The following is an 18,074-nucleotide window of genomic DNA, read 5'->3' on the forward strand; positions in this document are numbered from 1 at the left end:
CAAATAAAAACAAAAATAGTTTTAACATTGTCATCTATGGAAGAAAAATCACAAAACTGCCTTTTTCTCAAGAAAAAAATTGGGACTCGAAGATAAATTTTCTTCAAACTCGTTTTTAAAATCTTTATATATGCTTAATAACTTAAAAAAAAAACAAAAAACAACAAAAAAAAAGCGGAAAAGAAATCTTAGTTGATACTCCACGTAAATGATTTCAGTATACGCTAATCCCAACCCAAACCTAACCATTATCCTTCTAATAACCCTAACCCTAACCATAATCCTAATTTCGTCTAAATTAAGGCCTATATGATGAAGAAATAACCAAACTTTATTAGAATATTGGAAACTAACTCAATAATAGCCTCATACCCCCAACTCTGCCTGCTGCTTTAGCATCACTCTCGAATCTCTGTTATTGAACTGTGACAGAAGATTGATATGCAACCTGTCAGAGCGTCCGAAGTTTTGTGTCACGTGACCCTGCTCTGTATGGGCTATCACAGAAATAAAAGGTACATACCCTATAGAAGACAAATTTGACACATCTGGCCTCGTAAATCAAAAAAATTTTATTTTGGGAATCCCAAGTCTTCTATAGGGTAGGTGCCGTTAATTTCTGGAATAGCCCAATGTTTATGAGTGATCATAAACATACCACCATTAGTTTAGGCCAGTAACAATAATCATGATTATTGCTTTTTTACAAATAATACTGTATAAATATAGCTAAAAATATCACCAAATTGGATCTCAACACTAGATGCTATTCTTGAAGATAGCCTATGACCTGACAGTGGAGGAGACATGATTGTGTTTTTTCTGAAAATTTGCCTAAAATTTGGCAATTTTTGCCCTAATATTTGACAATTTTGCCCAATGATTTTTGTTTCCTCTGGGAGGGGGAGGAAGCTGGAAGGGTGGAATGGCCCACTTGATACAACCACTATTGGGCACTTCTACTGTTGACCCCTGATACATATGGATTATAAGTATTATACTAAGCATATAAAGCTATATGTTGATCATACATGGCCTTAGAATGTGTACAATATAGCATGAACGGATATGGGAATCTGTCATTTTGATATTTGCTAGAAGTTACCCTTTTAGAGCCTTGTGTTGAGCTTGCTATGACCTGAATGAAGACAGTGAAGAAGATGGTCCAAATGAAAGACAATGGTATATCAGCTACCAAGCAAACACAAACCACTTTCATAAAAGTTTCAAATAGGCACAGACAGGTTGCCAGAAAAAATTCTAAAAATGGTTGTTAAACATTCTAAAAACAATTTCTCAAAATGTTTACTTAAAAAACAAAATGTTTGCTTAAAAAATGTTTTTAAAAACCAGACTTGTGCTTTGTGTTTGATGGGTATGCTGTTATTAAAAATAACTCCCGGGGGATCACTCACATAAATGGTCTGTACGCATGCGTGACCAAAAAAACAAGTAAAAGGGGTGTTTTTTAGGCAAGGCAAGTTCTGTGCAGCGTGACGCGTTTAGGGTCTAAAAACAGTGATTTTCAAGAATAAGGGTAGTTTTCTGAAACTGGACAACTTGTTTAGGGTACCTTTTCAAATTTTTGGTAAATTATTTGTTGCATTTTCACCAGCCAAAAACTCATTAGGGGGTAAATTCTACAATAAATTACCTTATTAAGGGGCTAAATTTGCTGGTAGGGTAAAACTCGTTTAGGGGGTGTTTGAAAAAAATTTGGTCATGCATGCGTACACTGTCATATTTGAGTGCCCCGAAATAACTCCCTTATTTGGCAGCTAAAATGGTTGCTTCTATTGATGCTATGATCAATAACACTTCATGTTGTGCAACTCAGCACTGCATCAGAAGAGTAAGTGTAAATAGTCCCATGGGGTATAAAAGACATTTTCCAAAAGTTTTTACACTAAACTGTTGCCTCAAGTTATTTTGGAGCTCTGGATGCGTGCCCTCGATTATAGGTATACATAAGAATATATAATATATTGTTCTCATGGATATGAATGATGATGGTAGGTTTTGGATAGGTTTTGGATAAGTTTTGGATAATTTTCCAATTATTGGTGGGGTCTTATTCAAATATATTGTTTTTCAGACAGCAATCCACCACCATTTTCCACAACTGTTTAAACAGTTTGTAAAATTTCATGAGGTTAAGTCTATAATTTCACAAAGCATGCAAGCATTTACATGACTTTACATCTTTCATCTGCGTCTTTCTTTCCGATCTTTGCTTCATATTCTTTCATTTCTTCCAGATAAGATACAGGTGGCCAGCGGTTGTTTTGGATGTATTCAGGTTATCTCCATCGAGCTGCGTGAACTCTGACCTCTCTGTGAGCGCCAAGTAGTTTGATGAGATGAAATGAAGACACCAATTGGCAAGCTGTGAGGCGTTATGGAACTGAGGAAACAAAAACAAACACACAAACATTAATTAAAACAGAAAAACATTGAAGGTGTTGTTGAGTAATTTATGGCTGCAAATTGAATACAGTACATCCAAATCAGGACAAAGACTCTTGTGGAAGAGGGCTTTCAACTGTCATTTGGGTAGTATGTGTACCGGGGTATGTGTACACACAGTGGCATAGCTAGGGGTTGTGGCAACATTTAAATGTTATTAAAAGTTTTTATCAAAACCAAAACACCTTTATTATGTGTTTAAAACATTTTTGTTTTTGTTGGGTACTTGACACCAGTGAACACTTTAAAATATTATATTCTGTTATTATCAGTGTTGCACACCCATCACCCTGTCTATGAGCGTATTAAAATTTGATATGTATTGGATTGATGTTAAGGGTTCATAATGCCCCCATCTTTGAAACAATTGTGCTCAGAGTACATGAAAATGAAGACAAACTACTACCACTAATTAATTTTGGTTATAATGAAGTTGAATATCGGTCTTAAATTGATTTTTAATGATTTTGTGTTGAAATGCGCACTTCATATGCGAAAATTGTGACCTTTCTTAAGCTTGGAGGCGAGAATTGGTCAATTTGACACCCCCTAAGGGTGGCACCCAGGGCATGTGCCCCCCTTGCTCCCGAGAACTAAGTAGTTTTAACAATGTTTATTATAGAAAGAAAACCATGTCTTACTTAAATGAAAATTATGTAAAAATAAATTCAAGATGTCAATTAAATCTTACCTGTGCTCCATGAAGGAGTCCTATCACATCAATATCAGCCTTGGCAATGCGATCTCTTACGGCTCGATCTATTTCCTTGGTAATGTATAATTCACACAAGTTCTTGAGTCTTTCTTGGCCATATCTATCGGCCATGGTAAGGATGCCCACACTATCGCCTTCTTCTATTGGGGCGTGATCTGTGTAGAGATATTCCAAGAGTGCTGTGAAACATTCTTGATCTTCATCATGTAATTTAACCTGGAAGTGAATAAGAAAAAAACATACTGAATTCATACCTACACATTGTGTTAGCCTTATTTTTATTTCATATGATGAACAATGTAAAGGACCAGATGCAGGGCTTTCTTAGTGGACAGTAAGCTTAGGCTATTTATAAAAGGCACTTTATTTATTTAAGGGGGATATCATTTTCTTCAGAAGGGGGTCCCAAATTTTAAAAAAGTCGGCATCAATAAAATTGCGATCCCCCTATTTCGGTAACAAAAATTTTATAAACCCCCACCACCACCACCGATACACCTTACACCCTAAACAGGCTAAAATTGTTTTGAAATCAGTCTTTTTGAATAAAATAAACACACTATCTGTGGTCATCTTGTGACTCCCTACATTTTGGTCATCAAATATTTTATGACCCCCCTATTTTTCTTTCCAAAAATTTATGACCCTCCAGTATATTTGGGATCCCCCTTCCGAAGAAAATGATAGCCCCTAGTGCACACCATGACGACCCATGGTCACTTCCATAGTGATCAGTTGATGCCAACTATTTTCAGTTTTCTGACAAATGTTATTGACAGTACTAAAAACGTATACACCTATTACCTTGTGGGTGGGTATTTGGTCAAACTGACTTCCGTTAGAGAAACCAAGGATCTGAAGCACCGTCAATCCGAAACCCCTGTCAGTCCGAAAACCTGTTAGGGTTGGGTTAAGGGGGTACTACACCCCTGGCCAATTTTGAGCCTATTTTTGCATTTTTCTTAAAAATTATAGCGCATTGGTGACAGGTAAGATATGTTTTTATAGGGCAAGGACTACAACTACTGCACTGAAAATTCAGCAACTCAAGGCAAGTAGTTATTGATTTATTGATCAAATATTGGTTTTCCCTCATTTTTGACTGTAACTCCACAACTGTTGTCTGTGTTGAAATAAAATTTCCAGTGCAGTAGTTGTAGTCCTTGCCCCTATAATATACATATCTTAATTGTCACCAATGCGCTATAATTTTTTGAGAAAAATGCAAAAATAGGCACAAAATTGGCCAGGGGTGTAGTACTCCCTTAACCCACAGAATTAGAAAAGGAGAACCAGGACTCAATCGCCATCTTGATACAGGCATGGAGTAACGCAAGTAATTTTGTGGGTTAACATTAAGTTACATGTCCTCTAAACAGGTTTTTAGACCGACGGGGTTCAAATTGATGGTGTTTTAGACTGACCGGGTGTCCCTGGATCCACATATTGATATTTGTTGCACTTTGGGGGCATCCAAGCACAACTTTACAATGAACAAAGTTTCCAATTCCAATAAGAATAATGATGACCCCACATAGAGGTTGGTGCTCAACCTACCTCTCCTTTAGACCTCTCTGCAAACAATCCACCAAACATTCCTGCCATGACGTCACACCGGGGCATCATCATCACCTTGTGTGCTGGGATAATATTTCCTGTATGGGGAAAATAAAGTGAACCACAAATAATAAGTTAGAAAATACATCTTTTAGGTCGTGTTCACACTATGCCTGTTTTGCCCTGGGTCCCGGGTACAACCCGGGTTAGACCCGGGTTGGTTATAAGTATGAACAGGAAAAAACCTCAAAAAAATCGACCCGGGTCAATTTTTTTCAACATAGGAAAGAGTAGGTTAAAACCGGGTCAAACCGGGTATGACCCGGTCAATTGTAGTGTGAACAGAAATTCACTGTTTGACCCGCATTACTAGAATTAAACGCAAACCATTATCACCCCATTTCTATTGTATCTGTCTGCACTGGGAAAAGAATGATTCAGTTCTTTGGCAATAAAATCAATAAACATCTATTCCTGAGATAAGAAAGTTATTTTCATGCAAACAAATTACTAGTATTATCGAATCAAGAAGTAACAATTATTTTGTGAGTTTTAACCCAAAACAGAAGCAACTAGATAAATTACATAAGGTGGAATTAGAAAATAAAATTTAAAAAATTAGCATAGTTAGGCCAGGAGCCTGTTATATGTACCGGTAATAGTCAATGACAGAATATGTATACGCCTGCATCATCAGGAGGCTTAGGTAAAATAATCAACCCGGGTCAATTTTCTTCATGAGAGTGGCTATAGTGTGAACAGAGATTTTTTGAACCCGGGACCCGGGTACAACCCGGATTAACTCGGGTCCCGGGTAATTAGTTCATATGTGAACATGACCTTAGAAGATGTAATTTTAATGTACATTTAAAAAAATTCTTCTTACCCATGTTTCTACCAGGTCTATTCCTATTCTATTGAGTGGGGTTTTATGCTATTAATTGCAAATATGCAGAATTATGCAAGAAATTCTTGTGACCAAGAAGACACCAATATGTTGTTGATGAGGGAGTTTGCGAGTGTGAATAATGTTTGGTTTTGTGGCACATCCTTTTGTTGTTGTTGTTTGAAACTTGGAAAGTTAAATAAATTATCTACTCTATATTTGAAATACATTTGCATGACAACAAGAAATGAGAAATTTAAAACCTTCATTAAGGAATTTGATATCCAAGTTCAATAAAACTATTTAACCGCTGTAACTATAATCAATAAAAATATGTTTAATAATCAATAAATATTTGTTCAAAAAAACTATTAACCACTGTAATTATAATCAATAAATATTTGTGATTTACATGTACTTCACCATATGGTACCAGCACACTTCAGAACAATTAATTCCGCTACCAAGTGCACAACATGATGGCACTGCAGGGAAGCACCCTCCCATAAAAGAGGGGGGAACAACTCCCCTCTCAGGCTTCCCTCATGCAGATTGGCAATAGAGTTGCATTTGGCAAGCGAAGCGATCCAGAAAAAATTTCATGATTGGCCCCCTTTCAAAAACCTGGATCCTCCTTGCTACAAGGATTTGAACCCGTAACCTCATGCTACCAGCTTTATATATAGCTACCCAGCAAACACAAAACGTTTTCGACATCATTCGCAAAAGGTTATAAAAGGTTGTCAGAAAACGTTTAAATGTCGGGTTATATAAAGGGTATATTAAGATAATAAAACGTTTTTATATCCTTAAAAAACATTCTTTGATAATCTACTGCTCAGCAAACAAAAATGTTTTACATAAAACGTTTAAATGTCAGGTTATTTAAAGGGAATAAAAACGTTTTAATAACATTCCAAAAACATTCTTGAAAACTTGATACAAAACATTCTAAACAGAATGTTATTTTGGGGTTGAAAAAATATTTTGCGAAAAATGTTTGCCCAAAATATTTTCAATAACGTTTTAAAAGCGTTTTCATGACCTTTATATAACCCGACATTTAAATGTTATTAAAGGGTTTTGAAAAAAACATTTTAAGAACATTTCTGTGCTTGCTGGGTTCAAATATTTTAACATAATGTTATTTAAGTATTGACAAAATATTTGGCAAAAATGTTTGCAAAAATAATTTGCAATAACATTTTTTGGAAACATTTAAAAATATTGTTGTAGTGTGTTTTCATACAAAACGTTTTAAAACGTTATCATGACCTTTATATAACCCGACATTTTAATATTATTAAAATGTTTTTACCTAAACCAAAAGCCAACATATAACTTATTTAAAACGTTTTTAAAACGTTTTTGTCTTTGCTGGGTAACCAAGACTGTCCATAAACCATTCCTCAGTGGCAACATGAGATATATGATATCAACTCACCTTGTACATTAAACTTGATGTCAGAGAAAGTTTCTTTCTCAAGAAACAAAGCCTTTGCTCTCTGTCCCATCCTGTCGTTAAGAAATGTTCCGATGCTTGGGTTTAAGAAGTCTTCATCATTCTCTATGTTATCTGCCACCTGGGTCAGTCGTGGTAAGTAGAATATCTTGGACACTCTTCGGAGTTCATTTAGGATCATGCCATCGGCACCTTCTTCAAGCTTGGGAAGACCTATGTGTAAGAAGTGATATAAAATTGGCTTGTACATTTATGAAAACACATTTTTGATACAAAAGGATGTGAGAAACTTGTTGATGTATCTTCTAGCAAAAAGGTATCAGGTATATGATGATGGTGAAACAACATCAATGTACTCAGTAGCATATCAGGGGAGGGGTTATACAAGGTGGGAGCAATGGCGGCACCATGGGGGGGGGGGGACTCAGGACTCTTACCCCCTGTTACCCCCCCCAGTAGAAATCCAAAATTGCGAAAAGTTTCTACTTTTTACTGCAATTTTGGGAAAAAATTTTGTTGATTTTGCCCCCCCCCTGAAATTCACTTTGCCCCTCAATGCCTCTCCCCACAAATTTCTTGGCGCCGCCACTGGGTGGGAGGCGAAATGGGCCCAGTGACTCAACTTACTCTCTTTATGACATTTCTGGGACAAATGTATGCAAGGGCGCACACAAATTTTAAACACTAAATGTAGAGGCAAAACGTTTGGGCAGGTCTGTCTCAGCTCCCTTTCCCCCTTGACTTTAAAACCAAGGTAAAATAAATAGATACTTTCTCATAGGGCCTATAGGCCCAAAAGAACAGGGGTGTGTCAGGGATGTCAGCACTTGCTGACCTTGGTGATCTCCAACTTGTCCAAACATTAATGTTCTAATACTTGCGTCATTTTGAGCCACTTTTTGTGTACACTTTCCAACTGATGATAAGGACTGACATAATGAGGTAAAACAATGCAAATACAACACAAGTACTATTCACAAGAGGTTTTTACTTGTGAAATCAGCTCTAGCACAGAAAGTTTATCTAAATTTTGTAACTGAAAAATCTTTTCTGTGAAAACTGAAACTGATATGCTAAAGCAGTAAAAGCACACATCCCCGGGCACATATCTTACTCACGTTGCTCTGATTTCCTGCTTACTGATGAACAACACAAACTTTTCTTATATTAAGCTGTGAAATGTTATTATGTGATTCACTGAGTGCAAATAGCAACTATGGCAAGAACTGAACAGTAATATCGCCCTCTATGGTCATTAGACAGCTTACAGTTATTCATCAATATGCAAAATATATGTGGCAACCATGCTGATATAAGTATCTTACCAGGAGGGAGAAAGTGCATAGGAACAATGCCGGGAACTACGTCACGCTATTGTTCGACTAAGGCTACATCATTTTTAACGCATGCGTGTTCGTCAATACAGCTTTAGTCTCCTCCACATTCGCAACACGGTACGTGGAGTGACTGGAATCACACTGACGGCGGAGGAGAATACCAGCTGGTCAGACAATTTAATTCTATCAAGCATATAATACCTGAACAATCACAGTCATTTGATCGATTTACAACAGAATATATTGTATACAGAAAATATAATTTTAAAATTGTAAACCTGTTAACTAATATATTTGTGTACTAAAGTGTAAGGACACGTGAATAAAATCATGTAGACGACAAAATGGCCGCTAATCCGCCTATTGTCTAGACCGGCTAGGCTACATCTTTCGGTTTGGTTATGTAACCTAGGATGCTTATCCCTTCGTATCGATCCCTGATCTTACCTGTGTATATAAATTCCAACACATGTGAGAATGTAGCGAAGGTAATATCATCACTGATACCAATCTGTGTGATAACATGTCCATCCTCATTTTCAACATCAGATATAGAAGACAAACCGGCAACCTTGCCTTCGTTGATGCCAGACCAAGTAAATTTGAAAGGGATTTTTGCTTCATCTTGCTGCACAATGACAAAGATATAAGAATACAAAAAGTGTCCAATAAATATACACTATAGAAGAACTCAGTTTTTCTGGGCTTTGAATGAACTGACAATTGTGGACAACACATAATTATCATAGATTGGCACAGGATTTGAAAATTTACCTCTTCAGGTGAGCGGAGAGGTTAAAATTACCCAAAATAGGCTGAATTTGCATATTTGAGGGGGTGCCCTCCCCCATTGTCTATTGCCCTAAATGTTTGCCATTACATAGTGGCAGATCTGCATAGTGCGTTACATCATAAATCTATAATAGGTTTTGCAGAATTTTGGGTCAATGTGTAGCCAGGGGGGTTCCCCCCCCCACACAGAAATGTTCATGAATGTTAATGGGGACAGCAATGAAAATTAAAATGACTAAAAATGGGGACGAAAAGTTGGCTTTGCCCCTCACACTAAAAGGCTGGCTACGCTCACACTAAAAGGCTGGCTACGCTGCTATGCAAGCATAGAGCATTGATCGGATTAGTTCAGAAAGATGCTGTGTACGGTAAACAAAAATACCACAAGCAATCACACACTGGTACTAAAAGTGCTTCGATCAGGGAGGGGGTACAAATCCTACTGAGAAGGTATATTGGTGTTGCTAGGGGCATTTACCCTGAACTTTTGACTTTGCCAACTTGCCTAAAGTTTGGGTGCATGTTCATGCAAATCATTACCTCAACTGGGGCAGAAATGCCAAAAACTGAACAGAAGTAGTTACACGCACTGCACAGGACGACCTTGTGACATTTGACCTCTTTGACCCCTTCCACAAGAAACACTACATCCGCTGCCTGTGGATCTTGAAGTGCTGTTGCCATTTGGTCCCCATATTTGGATGTCTCGATTTCTAGCCACGGTGCTTTGCCTACAGAAAAGTAAATACAAATGAGATGAAATTCAGTCCGTTTATCTTTGACACTAAAGGGTATATGTGACACGATCTGGTCCATGGGGGTCAAAGGAGGCATTTTTGGAAATTGAATTACTGTAATAATGTTACATGTGAATGTACTATGTACGCAGATGACACAACACTTCTTTGTACTTCTGATAATCCAACTGTTCTTGAATCTGAGCTTCAATCAAACTTACTTAAGATAGCTATATAGTTGGTTTCAAACTAACAATCTTACTTTAAATGTAAAGAAAACTAAATTCATGGTGTTTGGTACACGTCATATTCTTGATAAATTTAATGATATCACTTTGTATTACAACAATGATTATATTGAGCGTGTTAATCAATTCAAATACCTTGGTGTTGTGTTTGATTCTTTTATGTCTTGGTCAGAACATGTAAGTAAATTATCAGCAGATATCTCAAAAAGATGTGGTGTTATAAAACGTGTTAAATATTATATTCCTAATAATATCCTAATTATGCTTGCAAATGCTATTGTTATGCCCAACTTTGACTACTGTAGTCCAGTCTGGTCTAATTGTTCAAATGAGCTCTCAAGTGCACTTCAAGTTCTTCACAACAGATTAGCACGTATAATTCTATCTGCTGACCCAAGATGTCCAATTAATGAGATGATGAATACTTTGAAATGGGTCAAACTAAATGACAGATGGAATAATCACATGTTAACTCTAATCTTTAAATGTCTTAAAGGTACTGCTCCATCTTATCTTTCATCTCAGTTTACCTTCATGCACTCTGTTCATTCAAAAGGTACCAGAAGTCAAACTTTTAATTTATTACATGAACCATCTTGGAATAATAATGCTGGTAAGCGCACTTTCCAAATGAGAGCAGTTAAACTTTGGAATAATCTTCCTGTTAGTATTTGTAATAACTTTGATAACATGAGTATTTTCCAACTTAAGAATGCTGCATTTGTAAAACCTGCCTTGAAATAATATTATTGTAAAATGTTGTTATCACTGTACATGGTTTTGTCATGTAAATTAATTTTAATTTATATTATCATTGTACAAATCTGCATCTCACATTTTGCTTTATTGTATTAATTATGTTATGTTTTAACTATGTTATGTTTTAACTATGTTATGTACTTGCAGGGCCTCCTTGGAAATCAGTGCTTTGTCATTGAAGGGGCTACCCTGCCTAAAGAAAGTTTAAATAAATAAATAATTATTACATTATACATACAATAGGCTATCATTTACTGAAAACACCAAAGGTCTAGCATACTTGGTTCTAAAGTTATGAAGTTTTTTCTCGTCTATTTTCTTATGTATTTTAATGTTTTTAACTCCATATTTTTACCTTTATCTCAGTTTCAAATTTGCCACCTTTGGGCCCCATGGACCAGATCGTGTCACATATTATACCAAGCAATAACTAAAAGCGTAGCAGTTTTTATGATGTCGATCATAAACGTCGCCAAGCGGCAAAGCGACTGCCAATATCTAATCGAAAAGTTGCTAGCATGTCCGAGCGTCAAGTCGCAAGCCAGTTGACTTTCAAGGCAACTTGGACACTCGAACGCTTACAGTGATTGCATGCTGGTCATAATTGTGAAAATGCTTCAAGCGTATTTTATAATGATATTTAACCAATTGGTCTTTGATCCATTTGGAAAACAACATTGTTGCATCAAAAAATTACCAAAGGTTATTATTTGAGACATAAACATGACTTTGAAAGTGACAGGGATGTGAGGACAGCGGTTCAAAACTAGGGGTCTTTCGGTGAGAGACTAGACACCGAAAAAGGGGGTCTTTCAGTGAGAAGGCTAAAAAATAGGGGTTCTGGCAGTGAGACTGGGGACAATTTTACCAAAAAGGGAGTCAATCAGTGAGACTGGGAAAATTTTGGGTCAAAATATAAAATTCGTTAAAATTTGAAACATTTTCAATAATTTTGAAGAAATATAATGAAAAAATGGGGTATTCAGTGAGAGATTATCAGAAATTTCCCCAAAATTTTGAAAAAGGAGGTCTTTTGGTGGCAGGCAAACAAAAAAGGGGAGTTCAGTAAAACAAAAAAGGGGGTCATTGGGTGAGAGGGAGTTGAAAAATGGGGGTCAATGTGTCTGCTCAACCCTGTCACCCATTTTTAGTGAGTGCCCCCCCCCCCCCAGGATGTTGGTGGCCTTTACTCAAAATTTTTAGGCTTTTGCATCTGACTGAAGCATTCATAATACTAGTATTTCATTTCATCCTTACCTGCAGGGGGCATGACAGGAGGGATGGGCACAGGTTTGCGAGTTTTGGACCTCCCAAAAAGAAACCCTCCTTTTTTCTTTTGAGTTGCTGGTCCACAGAGTTCACAAACATCAATCTGTAAATAATAATTTTTTTTAAATTGATGATGATAATAATAATATGATATTAATGATAGCGATATAATAATTCGCATTGAAAATTAAAATTAAATAATGACACTGATGTTAATGACTGATGATGATAACAAAAACAACAACACTGAACAACGACAACAACAAACACAACAATTAATAATACTAATATAAAAGTGTAAATTTGCATCCTTTACCAATTTATATGCACTATGTTGATTGGATTCGTATGGCAATAACATGAACAGTGGTTGTGCTGGGGGGACCCCCAGTCAGAACTCTTGCCCCAACCCCCAGTTTCCCCAATAAACATTTTCACTTTTTGCAGCAATTTTGCACAGAATTGCTTGATTTTTTCCCCTTTGAAATTCACTCTGCCCCCCCCCCCCACCAAAAAAATTCCTGGCACCACCACTGAGCATGAAAACAAAATGTCAAGGAAAAATATCCAATTTTACAGTGGTATTATGGGCTCTATATACAATGATATATGCTTATCACATGTACAGGTACTTACAGCTTTTTCAAAGAGTTCTTTGAGACCTGTTTGTGTTAATGCACTTGTTTCCATGTAATACATTTTGTTTTGTTTAGCCACATTATATCCCTGGTCAAATGGTATACATTGTTGGCTGTTTGAACCGTTCCGAAGATCTGCAGTTTGAAAAAAACAAAAACAATTTTGTCATCATACGTCTTAATTTTCAATCACAGCTACACATATATTTTGATTGTAGAATTTTAAAAAAATGATCGAGTACTGTAAACACTCCCCCTCCGCTCAACACAATTAGTTGCAACTATGCATGCTACCTTGGTTACCCAATAGTAAAATTGTCAAAAAGAAGCCTACAAAAGGCCCCTAAAGTTGATTGAAGGCCTGTTCTTTACCCAGTGGCGTAGCGTCATAGGGGCACGGGGAAGGCACATGCCTTCCAATCAATCTGAAATTTTACTAAATCCCATAGGAAAATTGCTGAAAAATGGCATGTTCCCCCCCCCCATCAGATCCGGTGCCCCCCAATATGACCCACACTACGCCACTGTCTTTACCTGTATAAACTATCTTAGGGGAACCTGTTCCAGACTAAAGTGTGGAGGCAGAACATTTTGAAGCCATGCATATGGCACATATCTGAATGGCCATGTGAACCTCTGGGGGGAATTCCACTGGCCCTGACAGCAACTTCAGAAGTATGTTACTGCATGGAAGCTGATGTTCCAGCTGCCATTGACAGCTATTGACCCTGTTATTCCGGAACTACCAGTCACAGATGGCGCACAAGAATGTACACTATACGCGTTGCTGTTTGCGTAGTATGCTACTGCTAGTGCTGGCGACACGTTCCCAGCGACTGTACACGCCTTTAGCACCCTTGAAACCTGTATCAAATTTGTGATTCGCCGCATGTTTTATTTTATTTTCAGACTCTGTAGCGTGCAAATTTGGCTGGTCCACGTTTTACAGCGGGGTGGGGTGGTAATTCATCCAAGTTTACCAAATGACCATAGTACTATATTAAATTCTGAACGGAGGGGCTCATGTCCCCTGCTGGTGATGATACTAATATCACATCTCATGTATAATATAGGCCTACCTATTTTTGTAGCAATTAGAATAATAGGAACGCCCGGTGCATGATGTTGTAGTTCTGGCAGCCATTTTGCTGTGATGTTTGACAACGAATCTTGTGAATCAACCGAGAAGCAGAGTAAAAACACATCAGTTTGTGGGTATGATAAAGGTCGCAGTCTGTCATAGTCTTCCTGCATAAAAAATTATCATAGAAATTTGTTATTGTCAGCTGTTTTGAAAAAATACATGACACAATATTTCTAACTATGTGGAAAAAGTCATAAATTCACACACAAGAATTTGTATCTTTGGCATTGTTGATTAATTGACTGATTGGGTGAGTGAGTTTTTTGATTGATCAAGCGATTGATCGATTGCTTGATCAATTGAAAAAAGAATATGGTCATTCTAAATTTTGATAGACCACTTTGGTGTCCCCAAAATATTTACTTTGTTACCTTTACTTTGTTTGAATGTTTTTAATTAACACGTATAGATAAAATAATGTTTCAGAATTTGAAATATCATCAATGCAATTATACACTTTGTTGCTGCCCCTTCATCTGCATTTGTTGTTGTACCCAAAACTGTCCCAGAAAGACTAATTTTTGAGTTCTTGGCTTAAGGTGGTACTTCACCCACTGATCAATTTTGTAACTAATTTTGCATTTTTCTCAAAAAATAACTACACACTGGTAACAAAAGTTATGTATATTATAGGGGCAAGGAATCCAATTACTTCACTGAAATTTCAATGATTCAAGACAAGTGGTTCATTATATATGTTAAGAAATGAGGTAAATTCTAGCGGTACCTCTTTTCTTATCATAAATAACATACCGCTTGTCTTGAGTAACTGAAATTCCAGTGTAGTAACTGGATTCCTTACCCCTACAATATACATAACTTTTGTTACCAGTGTGTTATTAATTATTATTTTTTAAGAAATATGCAAAAATAGTCACAAATTAATATCAAGGGGTATAGTCAGGGCTGTCAACTCTCACGCATTGGCTGTGAGTCTCACGCATTGGGTTACTTTCTTACAGTCTCACAACAAGGTAGTATAATCTCACGCTCACGCAAAAAGCTGGAAATGAGTAAAATCTCACGAATCGTCATGAATAATTTGTTGCTCCTACCCCCAGCTTTTCACATTCCCGAGCGCCGTGGCTCAAATATTCATGGTACAAAATCAACATTGGAGTCTGCAAATCCCGGTACGCCTCTGTCTCACGCCAAGCAATTCAAAAAGGTTGACAGCCCTGGTATAGTACTATTACCACCTTTTAAAATTGACCAGTTATCTCATGTAGACACAAAAATAAAAAATGGTATGAAACAGATTCATTTGACTAATAGGTTGTGCAATAATTATATGAGCATGGGGAAGAGCTCCACAGTTAGTAAGTGGGTTTTCTTTCATTTTACCTCATTACCTCAGAAACCTTCCTGACAGTTAACCGGGGGAGGAGGGGTCACTCACTACTTGACTTGCTAAGCACCCGCATCTTTCACCACACAGCGGCGTCGACATCTTTTTGAAAAAGGGGTACTTTTTCAGAAGGCATCGCCATTTAGGGGTCCTTTTTCAGCCAAATCCTTAGACGTTTAGGGTTAGTAATATTATTGCTTGAGTGAGTGTGCACTAATTTGATAAAAATCACCACTTTTTAATTGATTCTTGTTACCTTTGTGCATGTTTTCTTTAGTATATACAGGTCTGCAACATCAAAAAGACACCTTGGGTATCAAATTAGCTCATTTCCTTTTTTACGACGCTTAGGGTATAAATTAGATATTTCTCAGTTGACGCCATTTAGGATATGGTTTGTGCATGTGTTTCGCCATGTGTGAGAGTGACCTCCCCGGGACAGTTAATAACTAATTCAAATTTAACAGAAATCAACCAAACTATAAAATTACCTGTCCCGCTGTGTCCCACAATCCCAAATTGTACGGCTTTCCTCTGACCATCATATTGGCACAATAATTGTCAAATACAGTTGGCACATATTCACTGGGAAAACTGTTAGTTGTGTACGATATCAGAAGACAACTTTTACCGACGGCACCGTCTCCTACCGTTACCACTTTTAAAGTCTGCATTCTGGATCTCAAAGTTGTGACAAATTCTACAGATTATCAAGATGGATTTGAGTTAAGTGTTTCAGTTCCTCAGTCCTGTGTGCAACTCACAAATGTCACTTAATACACAGATATGCTAATCGGAGTCTATGTCAAATAACATTCACATTGGGCATTTGCTGCAAATTCTCATGAAGTAGTAATTTATTATGTTCCCTTTCTGAAATAACAAAATAGGAAAAGAAAGTAAAATCAGATTAAGAATTATATAAAGTAAAATCTGATTAAGGATATACAATGTCTATCTACCATGTCTACATGTATTGGAAGAAACTCAAACACTGTTTAACAAAATAAATTTGGGTAGTGGCTGTAAAAGGTGTACCATTGAGCTCTCCATTTCCATTTAAGGGGCATTTTGTGATCCCAAACCTCATCCCTCCACTACCCTCCAAAAAGACAAGACATTTAATAACCATCAGAAGCTTGGGTGTATAATACAAAATGTATTGTACTGTATAAGTATACACATAACATTCTTGCGGATTTGGTCAAAGAAATTCTCCAGTTTGAATGTTCTGTCTGTCTTTAAACCCGGAGGGGGGGGGGGGGTATTCAAGTTTGATTTTGGTAGGGGTATGCCGCTAAGAATTTGAAAGTGGACCCATATATAGGGCCTATACCAATTTTTCAAGAAATTTGGACCCATTGATATACCAAAAGTCAATTTTTAGCCAAATTTAACCCAAATTGTCGTAGTTTTTACAAATTTTCCCATTTGAAAAATAGCACAACTATGACAATGACTGCAGACAAAGGTACCAAAATCTGCATTTTGATGATTGTTACCATCGTGTGGATGAGCAAATCACTGTCACCACAATATTCAGTTGTGTCATTTTGTAATAAAGTAGGCTACATGTATAAATGGGCTATTCCAGTTGAAATCCATACACCCCCTATGGAAGACATGCCCTTAATCTTCCACAAATAGGGTTATCTGAATGGGTAACTCATTTGAAACCTACACCCCCTGTGTGGGATATCAAGGTCATATCTTCCACAGGGGGTGTATGGATTTCAACTGGAATGCAATACACACCTACAAGGTGATACGTATAGGAAGCTCAAGTTGCCACTTGCCAAAATCACTTCCTTTTAACCGCCATAAAGCCAGCTAGACTATGCAATCTTTGTACTGGACAGATTCAGAGCAAAAGTGATAGAAAAATATGTAAAAAAGGTATTACAATTGGCAACATTTCTTCAAATTCCTACTTCAATTTTAAGATATTTTTTCATTCAGTTGTCTTTTATGTCAAAATCTATATGATTTGTGGACAATGAATGAATGATATACATCAAGAAAAGAATAACCCACCCCGGTAACCCACACTGAAGATAATGGCATAATTAAAACAGAAAGAATATCTCTGTGCATATTACTATTTCATCATGACAAACACTTCCTGGTTCACAATTATCATCATCATGAAGCTCTGCTGTAGTTTAGTTATCAATGCTATGAAATTTTGATTTCTTAGCAAATTATAAAATACAAATTTATTATCATCCTCCTCTTACCTTGCTCGAAATACACAAACACTGTCATCAACACAACCCCAATAGTGGAAGGTAAAAGACTAGACTGAACCATGGGCCAGTGTTGACAATCTTTATAAACGGGATCCCGGTCTAAAAATAGCTAACCAATCAAATTCCAAGTTTGAGCTAATGTTTATTCATATATGAAATCAGATCTATTTTGAGACAAGGCATCATCAAACATAGAGGGGATGTATTATATTTCAAACATTATAAAATCGACAATAAAAGCATAAATGAAGGAAGCATACCTTTCCTAGATTCGCATTTTGATAGAATAATATATATAATAGCTGTTGGTATTGCAGTTGACTTTACAAAAAGAAATACTATTCAGCAACAGTCTGCAACATACAGTATTACAGACTGTGGTAAAACATCACACCACACGACTTCCCCACATAGTAATAGACGAACCCAAACACAGTAAAAAGGTCAAAGGGATTTCCCGACCTGAC

The 18,074-nt window shown here is 36.8% G+C and overlaps 1 protein-coding gene across 1 annotated transcript; it reads right to left on the reverse strand.

Moving 5' to 3' along the window:
• Positions 1-1,945: 1,945 nt before the first annotated feature.
• LOC140142717 (rho-related protein racA-like) lies at positions 1,946-17,687 on the reverse strand. The gene is given in 13 exon segments (XM_072164719.1): positions 1,946-2,296; positions 2,299-2,404; positions 3,158-3,397; positions 4,739-4,836; positions 7,069-7,299; positions 8,871-9,051; positions 9,756-9,946; positions 12,217-12,331; positions 12,865-13,001; positions 13,946-14,114; positions 15,850-16,231; positions 17,114-17,209; positions 17,596-17,687. Coding segments are annotated over 11 exon segments (1,761 nt in total). The 5' UTR covers positions 16,033-16,231; positions 17,114-17,209; positions 17,596-17,687; the 3' UTR covers positions 1,946-2,186.
• Between the last annotated feature and the right edge of the window lie 387 nt (positions 17,688-18,074).

This window comes from Amphiura filiformis, chromosome 20 (genome assembly GCF_039555335.1).
Source record: "Amphiura filiformis chromosome 20, Afil_fr2py, whole genome shotgun sequence".
NCBI classification, from domain to species: Eukaryota; Metazoa; Echinodermata; class Ophiuroidea; order Amphilepidida; family Amphiuridae; genus Amphiura; species Amphiura filiformis.